General features: G+C 52.1%; 1 protein-coding gene across 1 annotated transcript; it reads right to left on the bottom strand.

Moving 5' to 3' along the window:
* Nucleotides 1-748: 748 nt before the first annotated feature.
* Nucleotides 749-8,151, bottom strand: LOC127057031 (uncharacterized). Its single transcript, XM_050965648.1, has 2 exons — nt 5,733-8,151; nt 749-5,455 (listed from the first exon to the last, which is right to left on the bottom strand). The coding sequence occupies exon 1, from the start codon at nt 8,052-8,054 to the stop codon at nt 7,122-7,124; it is 933 nt and encodes a 310-aa protein (XP_050821605.1). The 5' UTR covers nt 8,055-8,151; the 3' UTR covers nt 749-5,455; nt 5,733-7,121.
* Nucleotides 8,152-10,353: the final 2,202 nt, after the last annotated feature.

Below are 10,353 nucleotides of genomic sequence, written 5' to 3'. Positions count from 1 at the left end.
CCGTGACCCTGCGAGCCCTGGCGCTAACTAACAGTGGAGGATCTGAGTAGGAGAAGCTTCAGCTCCACGAGGGGCAGAGCTGGTTTTGGCCCCATGGAGTCTCGCAGCTTCTATAGTGGATGAGCTGCCACTAGCAATGGAAGCTGCGGCTTCCGTTTGCAGACAAGTGAGTTTCGCATCCTTTCCCGGGCAAAGTGCTCCAGGCTTGTAGACTGACACATTGCCCAATGGTTGGGGCTGAAAGGACCAAGTGACCAAGCTCTGTGTCTGCAGCAGGCAGCTGGGAAGAATTATTGATATCAGAAATGCTATCAGCTTGCAAGGGCTGAATGAGAAAAAAGCTCCCAGGAGTTAAAGGACCAACTCACCATTCCCAGTTTTGTTCTCTTACTTTTCACCCTTTTGCTTGCTTTTTGAATGTGTCGAACAGAACATGCCTGGTGCCTATTTTTCAGCTTCTCTGTAGCTGTCTCCAGGCCTGCCATGGCATAAGAGCTACTGGAGATGGGGCTTAGACCTGGCCACCATGCCAGGCGGGCGGTGCTACCATCAATGCAGCTTCGGCAGTGCTGAACCACCGGCACCGCCTTTGCTAGCGGAGAGGGTGTTGATGGGTTTGGAAAGGGAAAAAGCCAACATCTGACTGCTCTTGGTGACTCACCCGCTGACATGTCAGCCTCCAGAGTGGTGCTCAGGGGAAGTCTACAAGCAATAATGTAAACGCAACCTGACATATTCCAGGCCCAGCCACGGCTTCATTGTTGTTTTATTTGCTGGAAAACCACATAAATCAGGATTCACATATAAACACATGCTACATTACAATTCTATGCAGGGCACCACACCGACACACACGTGGGAGGACGGGGGTTGGGTGGGGAGGAAAAAGGGAGCTCAACAGATTCCCGGGAACGGGGGACCATGTGGGGGTAGCCACACAGCACAGCTGGGGGCTACGTGTTCTGTTTACACACCCAAGTCTTGGTTGACAGCATCAAGAGCCCCTAAAAGCAGTGCTAGTTTGATGCTAGTGGCACTCAATTCAGTTCTGGAGCCTGTGGAGTCAGGACAACGTGCAGGTTTATGCACAAAAGGAAATCTGAGGGTTCAATCATCTCAAGTGCTGGCTTTTTGGCTGTTGCAACGTGCAACTTGCATGGTGTGGTTACTCCCCCAGCAGGTAACGCCCATGGGGACAGAGAAGCCCTTACCATTAGACAAAGGGATGCCCCGCAAAGCCATCCCTTCCTGCCTAGGTGACTGTTCAGTGCTGGGCAGGATACGTCTGTTCGCCACACCACCAATAACTGCTGTGCCACACCCCAGGGCACCAGGGAGCAGCCTTGCTAAGCAGAGAGCACCGTTTCTTACGCCTAACTTTCTGAAATGCACACAGAGCACTGAATTGGGAAAGAGAAGTGTCTTCAAATACCATTGGCTTGGCTGAACGATCTCCGGCCCCGAGATGCCACGCAGAGGATGGCTTTGGAGGTTGGCATGCCATGCTGCAGAGCTGTGGGGGTCATAGGCAGCTGGCCAGGGCACGCAGCAGGTTTTGTAACACCTTGGCAACCTGGCCAAAGGTCACTCCATGAGCGCTGCGCTGACCTGACCAGGACAGAGTCAAAAGGGGCTTGTATCTCTCCATGCACAGTGACTCAGGAGGCAGGAGAAAGGGCTGGCTGTTTTCCATGGGAAATCCCTTCCACCTCTGAAGTCCAAATGGATGGGAGAGGAGGCAGGAAGCAGAGAGACAAGCAGTGGGCAGGGAATTGTAGCCAGGTGGCAAGTGGAGGGCTAGAAATGCATTTTGGGGGAGAGGAGAAATGGAGAAGGGAATTTCCCAGGAGCCTCCCAGCCCAATGCACTGAGGCCATGTCTGGGAGCCTGCCCTGTATGCCTGCAAAGAGACTGCTGTGTGAGTGTGCGGTGGCGCCTCTGGGCTCTGGGGAACTGGCCCCAGGGAGTGCTGAACTGAAGGACCCTTCCAATGGCAGCAGAGTGGCCTTGGTGAGCCCCACACTACTGGCTCTCCCAGGAGTGCATAGAGACAAAGGCAACTAAGAAGCAGGGCTCAGTCTGGACACCTTTCCTGGGCTGGACGCTCTCAGGCCGGCTTTCCAGACACACCAAAAGCAGGCACTAGCTCTGCTCTTTTGCTGCTTTCCTCCTCCCCAGAATTTCCCTTCTAGCTCCCCAGCTGGTATAAGCGGATGAACCGCCATTTATGCCAATGGAACTGCAGCTATTTATACTGGCTGTGAATTCGCCCCCCTGCAGCATTGTGCCCACGATACACCTGCAGTCTGCCTTAAGCCTATAAAACAGGCTGAGATGCCCAGGCACTAAGAAATGGAGGCACTTTTCCCTACTGGGCCCTCTTCCCCAAATAGCATGGGGGGGGTCTCTATGTTTACTGGGTCATGGTGGCAACTCAGAGCACATGGGCTCAGTTCACAAATAAAAGATGTTTTGTCTTCCTGCTGCCCCTCAGATCTGAGCAATCGAGCTGGGCTCCTGAATCACAGCTAGCCATCAAAATTCTGCAGCTGGCACTGGGTTACTGCATGAGCCAAAAGAGTTTCTAGCTTGCTCTCCCAGAGCTGTGCTGGGAGAACTGGAGTAAAAACTCTTCTTTTTCCAGGAATTGGAGCAGATCAGAATCTGAATTTGTTCAGGAAGCAGGTCTGTTGAATTAAAAAGGTGCTATTTTTATACAGGCACTTTTTTGATTGTAGTCACACTGTACAACGATAATTCGCAGGAAAAGGTGCCAAATCTGCTTATATAAATCCCAATGACCTCATGGTTTTTCACCATATGAATTAAACAGAGAAGGCCTTTCCCCCTGCCAATAGCTTTTACAGTTAAAGAGCTAGTGTTTTCTTTTTCAATACTTCCAGAGGAGCAAGCAGGGGTCTGACAAATTATACCATCTGGAAGGGGGTTTGGAGAACAAATATTGTTAATGTTTCATGGTAATTATCATTTTTATTTCAGCATCAGTACAATATGTGTTCACCTGCTGCTAATTTACAAATGCCATTGTTTAAATCAACGGGAAATGTATTTACACGCTGCCTAGCAGAGCACACAGATGCAATGGAGCAAAGATGAGCTGATCAGCGTTCTCCTCTGCTCACAAAGCCTTTTGCCTGCATGTTTGGAAAATCTGATGCTATTTTCCACTTGCTCAGAGAGTTGCTTAGCAAAAATCCCCTGTATCGAGTTGCATTAGATGTTTACAGTGTTTTTTTTCCATGAACACTTTCCTATTACTCTGTGCATGCAATTGCATCTTAGCAAATGCTTAAAACCCATTGTTTAAAAGGGTCCCGCCATACTCAGAGCTGCATGCTCTGAAATGTGTGTTATGGACTAGATTCTCCTAACCAGCCTAGCTGCACTTGGAGTCAGGAAGGGGGCAAACACAGCTGTAAGTCATGGAGAATCCTTAGGTGGCTGGATTGCCCTAGGGCTCCGGAGAATTGGCTAGAATTGAAAGGGCTGGCCTAATGGGAATGACTTTCAGTGGGAACTGGGTTCCTTGGGCCCCTCTGGATATCTCAGCCTAGGTCTCCAGCTTCTTCCTATTTAATGCAGACTGCCTTCTCCCAATGGTCCGAGTTTTCCCCAGACATCAGGCAAAAGGACAGAAGAGCTGACTCAGCCTTTCATATGAGGTGTATGATCAACCACCCAGAGCCATAGCCATGCTGCCAAACCTCCTTTCTTTCCTCTCTTGAAAAGGAATGACACCCAGCTTTGCTTGAACCCATATCTACCAGCCCTTCCCTGGCTGGGGCTAGCCTAGTGCATCCTAAACTGCAGTGGGTCGGGACCAAGTAAGTGCCTGAGATCCCAAGCCACAGGCGTGTTTCGCAATATGCTTAACTTTAAACGTGTGCTAATTCCCATCGACTTTACCTCTTGACATTCAGCGCGTGTTCAGTGAGAGCACGTCTATGGTGCACTATAAAGCACATGTCCCAGTCAGCTACCTTGAGCTTGGGGGCCTCGGGTTGTGGGGCAATAAAATTGCAGTGTCGATGTTCAGTCTCGGAGCCCTGAGAGCCTGAGTCAGCTGACCCAGGCCAGCTGTGGCTGTGCTGGGGGTCTTTTATTGCAGCACAACCATGCCCTGACAGACCATTCCCATGTTGGGTAAAACAGCCATGTATGGACTTTGCCTTGATTATAGCTAGAGGTGGTTGAGAATTTTTGGACAAAAAGTCTTTCTGTTGAAAAATACCGATTCACTGAATCCGGAACCGCTCATAAAATTGGCTTGGATTTGATGGTTCTCCCAACTCGGGGGGGGGGGGGGGAAGAGGGGGGAAGTTTTGAAATTGTCAAATTTGAAATATTTCGACAAATGGACAATTCCAGTTTTCCAACTGGAAATGACTTTTCCTAAATTTAAGCTAATTCACCCAAAAGGTTTAAAAGAAGAAGGAAAAAAGGTCAAAATTGAAACAAAATATTTCTAAATTTTCAAAACAGGTCACTTGAAACAATCTGAACTGTCAGTTTTCCAATTCAGAAACAGATTCAAGATTTTGACTTTTCATCCTCCGAAAAGGTAGGGGAGAAAACTTCAAATTCTCAAAAATATTTGGGGACAGGAAAGTTGGTTCCTACCCTGCTCTGGTTATATTTCAAAAGCTCTCTGCACCAAGGATCAAGCTGGTCTTCTGAGTGATTAGTTTATTCCTAGTGTGCACTGCTCTGTGGCGCTTGTCTCTGGTTCACTCAGCAGGCTGTTCACAGGAAGAATAGTCTCAAACTTTGTTCTGGGGAGAATGGGCTGCACTCAGCCCTCTCTCTCACAGCCCACCATGGGGGCAGGATGAGGAAGAAATTTCTACTGAATTATGATACAGTCCCTGTGGCACAGCAGAAATTACAGACTGAAGGATCACCCTAAACAACTCCCCTCTCTCCTTGCGGTTCACCCATCGTGTTAGGTGAGTGCCGCATGCCCCCTTCATTCTCCATCGTGACCAAGGCACAGGGTTACAGATTTAGTTCTCTCATCCTGTATTATCCCTATCAGCTCCTTTCAGTATTGTGGTGTCCTCAGCATTCTCTCCATTTTGCTGTGCAGATAGGTGCCCAATAGCATTTTAAGAAACACCTCACTATGGTGCAACACATAGAGGTGGCCTGCTCCCTTTCTATATTCTGGTGTGATGCCTGCGTACAGATGGCTCGCATGGCATGCCCATCGCACCATGGGCTAGGTTCATCCCGGGTGTCATTCCACCCAGGTCATCACAATTACATCAGGGATGAAATTAGCCCTTGCTTTTATAATCTCCCTCCCCCCACAACTATAATTTAAAGACCTCTCCCCCAACAACATTACCCTTACAGTCGGCTGTTTTGGACAGTGCTGCTGGCTAAGAATCCCATGCTCACTGAATTGACAAAAGACGGCTACTCACCTTTGTAACTGTTGTTCTTCGAGATGTGTTGCTCATATACATTCCAGTCAGGTGTGCGCGCGCCCCGTGCACGTTCGTCAGAAGATTTTTACCCTAGCAACACTCGGTGGGTCGGCTGGGTGCCCCCTGGAGTAGCGCCGTTATGGCGCCGGATATATACCCCTGCCGACTCAGCCACCCTTCAGTTCCTTCTTGCCGGCTACTCCGACAGAGGGGAAGGAGGGTGGGTTTGGAATGGATATGAGCAACACATCTCGAAGAACAACAGTTACAAAGGTGAGTAACCGTCTTTTCTTCTTCGAGTGCTTGCTCATATCCATTCCAGTCAGGTGATTCCCAAGCCTTACGTAGGCGGTGGGGTCGGAGTGAAATGTGGCAGAATGTAAAACTGCTGAGCCAGAGGCTGCAGCATCTCTTGACTGTTGAACCAGAGCATAATGCGAAGCAAAGGTGTGGACTGAGGACCATGGAGCTGCGCGAGAGATCTCGTGGGTAGGTACACGATCCAGCAAGGTGGCAGATGAAGCCTGAGCCCTGGTAGAATGTGCGGTGATGTGGCTTGGGGAAATATGAGCCAAATCATAACAAGTGCGGATGCACGCCATCACCCAAGATGAGATCCTCTGAGAGGAAACAGGTAGGCCTTTCCTTCAGTCTGCTACCGCGACAAAGAGTTGAGGCATTTTACGAAATGGTTCTGTCCACGCAATATAAATGCGAGCGCTCTACAGACATCCAGGGAGTGCAATTGTTGCTCCCATTGCATTGAGTGTGGGTAACATGAAAGGCCGAAACCACCTTCGGGAGGAAAGCCAGGTGTGGTCATAACTGCACCTTGTCTTTGTGAAACATAGTGTACGGCGGAACCACCATAAGAGCCCTGAGCTCGGAGACTCATCTGGCTGATGTAATGGCTACGAGGAAAGCTGTCTTCCAAGACAGGTATAGCGGCGAGCAGGTTGCTAACGGCTCGAATGGGGGAGACATAAGTCTGGTTAAAACCAGGTTGAGGTCCCAGGTTGGGGCTGGGCGGCGTACTTGAGGGTGTAATCGCTCCAAGCACTTGAGGAACCTCGAACCCATAGAGTGTGAGAACACGGAATGACCACCTTAGCCTGGGTGGAAGGTAGAGATGGCTGCCAAGTGTACCCTCAGCGATGACACCGCTAGGCCCTGCTGTTGTAGGCCAGAGGTAGGCCAAATAGAGGGGATCGAGACCTCAGTAGGAGTAAGATCAAGCGTTTCGCACCTGTAGGAGAAACGCTTCCACTCGGCCAGGTACGTTGACCAGGTGGAAGGCTTCCTGCTACCCGGTTTAGTCACACAGCAGCCACACCGTGAGGTGAAGAGACTGCAGGACCGGGTGGCGAAGCCTGCCATGGTCCTGAGTTATGAGGTCTGGGTGGAGTGGCAGGGTAATTGGGTTGGCTATTGACAGGTCGAGCAACGTGGTATATCAGTGCTGCCTGGACCACGCTGGAGTGATCATGATGATGCGCGGTCTGCCCCTGTGGAGTTTGAGCAGGACCCAATGAACCAGCGGGAATGGTGGGAAGGCATAAAGGAGTTGGCCCTTCCACAGCATCAGGAAAGCGTCCGAGATCGATCCCGGGGAGAGACCTTGGAAGGAGCAGAACATCTGGCATTTCCTGCTCTCGCGGTAAGCGAACAGGTTTATGTGGGGAAAAGTCTCCACTTCTGGAAAACAGAATGCATCACATCGGGGCAGAGCGACCACTCGTGAGATAGGAAAGACCTGCTGAGTCGAAGCACCAAGGCGTTCCGAACGCCTGGGAGGAAGGACGCTACCAGATTTATCGAGTGGGCTATGCAAAAGTCCCAGAGATGGATGGCCTCCTGACAAAAGGGGGAGGACCATGTCCCTCCCAGGTTGTTTATGTAGCACATTGCCGTTGTGTTGGCTGTAAACACTGAGACACCACGGCCTCGCAGCTGCTGCAGGAACCCCTGGCACGCCAGGCGGACTGCTCTCATTTTTGGACATTGATGTGGAATGCCAGCTCCTGAGAAGACCAAAGGCCTTAAGCTCGAAGGTGACCGAGGTGAGCACCCCAGTAGAGAGATGACGCGTCCGTTGTCAGGGACAGTGAGGGCTGGGGCGGATGGAAGGGCATCCCTGCCCACACCAGGGAGGGAGTTAGCCATCATTCTAGGGAGCCTAGGGTGCTCGAGGGAATGGTGTCTATCGAGACCATTGGGTCCCTGTCTGGGCGGTACGCTGAGTTGAGCCAAACTTGGAGAGGATGGAGGTTGAGCTTGGTGTGTTTGGTTACAAACTTGCAGGCCGCCATGGGACCCAGGAGATCGAGACAAGAGCGAGCTGAGGTTGTTGGGAAAGTCTGCAGACCTCGGATGATTGTTGCTATCGCCTGAAACCACGGCTGTGGTAAGCAGGCTCCGGCTAGGTCGGAGTCCAGGATAGCTCCTAGGAAGTCTAACCTCTGCGTGGGAACCAGAGTGGATTGTTCTATAGTAATCTTCAGGCCTAGATGTGTGAATAGGTCCTTGACGATGCCCACATGCCGAGTGATTTGTGTCTCGGAGTCTCCTCGGATAAGCCAATCGTCCAGATACAGAAAAACACATATCCGACGTCGGCGAAGGTAGGCAGCGACTACAGCCATACACTTGGTCAATACCCGTGGGGCTGTAGAAAGGCCAAACAGCAGGACCGTAAACTGGAAGTATTGACGGTTGGCTAGAAAGCGGAGGTATCTTCTGTGCGGAGGGAAGATGGCAATGTGAAAGTACACATCCTTCATATTGAGGGCGGCATACCAATCTCCAGGATGGGATAATGGTTCCCAGGGATACCATGCAGAACTTCAACCTTATCATAAACTGGTTGAGTCCTCGCAGGTCTAGGATAGGTCTGAGACCTCCGTTCGAGTTGGGGATTAGGGAATAACCGGAGTAAAACCCCTTGCCCCTTTCGTCCATCGGCGTCTGCACCTCTTGTAAGAGGAATTGCTGGTGAGAGGGGTCCCTGAAGGGGGACAGGGTTGGAACAAATTGGAGGTGGTACCCATACTCCACTGTGCGTAGGACCCAGCGATCTGAAGTTAACTGGGACCACGCCAGGAGAAAGTAGGAGTGGGTCCCGGCCTGTAACTGGTACGCTGCCCTCGGGCGCACCTTCGAAAGTTCGTCTTTGGTCCCGGTGGCGATTGCGAGGGACCTTGATCTTGGCCCTCTAGGGGTCCTGATGGTCGTCTGCGACCATCTCGGCCGCGCCGTCTGCCAAAGTCCTGTCACTGGCTAGGCACAGAGTACAGCGGTGTGGCTGGGGATGGAAAGGCCTGCGTTTGGTCGCTGGCGTATGCATGCTGAGAGAGCGCATTAGGACCCTGTTGTCCTTCAGGCTTTGCAGCCTGGGGCTGTTTTTGCCATGAAGAGGCCTTTACCATCAAATGGTAAGTCCTGAATGGTATACTGCAGCTCCGGCCGGAGGTTTGAAACCTGAAGCCATGAGATGCGCCTCATGGCAACACCCGAGGCCAGAGTCCTGGCTGCTGAGTCTGCTGCATCCAATGAGGCCTGGAGGGAAGCTCTGGCCACCTTTTTCCCTTCCTCCAAGAGGGCAGTGAACTCTTGGTGGGAGTCTTGAGGGAGAAGCTCCATAAACTTAACTACTGCCACCCAGGTGTTGTAATTATAGTGGCTAAGCAAGGCTTGTTGATTTGCCACCCAGAGCTGTAAGGCCCCTGCAGAGTACACCTTGCGGCCGAGTAGGTTCATTCGCCTAGCCTCCTTCAATTTCGGGGCTGGCGCCTGCTGGCCATGCCGTTCCCTCTCCTTAACGGACTGAACAACTAGTGAGCAGGGAGGAGGACGTACATACAAGTAGTCGTACCGCTTAGAGGGCACCATATATTTACACTCGACTCCCCTGGCCGCAGGAGGGATAGAGGCTGGGGACTGCCACATAGTATCGGCATTCGCCTGGATGGTCCGACTAAACGGGTAGGGCCCCTCTAGTGGGGCAACTGCCGATAGAGTGCCCACTACCAGGTCCTCTACCTCCAGGACCTCCTCCATATGGAGTGCTACCCTCCTTAGGAGGTCCTGATGGGCTCTCAGGTTGTTGGTGGGCACATCAGAATTGCGGTCCTGAACATAAGAGCTGTCCACATGGGATGACACTGATGCATGTCTGGATGGCCATGGAGGTGCTGAAAAACCATGGGCAGTGTCTCTGACTCTATCGGACCTTGCCCAACTCGGCACCGGGGACTAGTACAGGGAGGCGTACCGGTACCTGGAACGAGATCCAGACCTGCGACCAGAGCAGTGCCGGGAGGTCGACTGAAATCTCGAGGCTCGACGTCAGGAGCGGCTACGGAAGTCACGGTGCCTGTAGTGGTGCCGGGAGCTGGAACGGTGCCGAGAGTAGTGGGTCGGTGAACGGGATACCGACCGGTGCGGCGAGTGCGACCGGTACCGAGGAGGAGAACAGCATCGAGACTGCAAGTGGTGTCGGGAGCGGGAGTGCCGACGGGACCTGGAGCGTCTGCAGGACTGTGATCATGAACGGTGCTGCTCTGTTGTGCCGACTGAGGATGGTCATATCAAGGGAGGCTTGCCAAGAGACTGTATTACCCGCACCGGCGGTGCTGGGGTCAGGCAGCATCGACTCTGTCATGGCAATGAGATCCCTCGCCATTGGGAATGTCTCTGGCATGGAGGGAACAGTAGGCCCAACCACAGTGCGTACCGGGGAGCTGTCAGGCACTGGATTCGATGGCCCTCGTGGGACCGGGATCGACGGTGCCGACATCGTCGGTGCCTCGGCAGGTGTCGGTGACAGGCGATCCGACTTAGACGAGCTCTCTGGCTGCGGTGCAGTTGGCACAGAAGCAGCAGGAGCAGTAAGTTCAACCACGGC

This window comes from Gopherus flavomarginatus, chromosome 8 (genome assembly GCF_025201925.1).
Source record: "Gopherus flavomarginatus isolate rGopFla2 chromosome 8, rGopFla2.mat.asm, whole genome shotgun sequence".
Classification (NCBI taxonomy): domain Eukaryota; kingdom Metazoa; phylum Chordata; order Testudines; family Testudinidae; genus Gopherus; species Gopherus flavomarginatus.
This window is presented reverse-complemented; position numbering and strand designations above follow the sequence as displayed.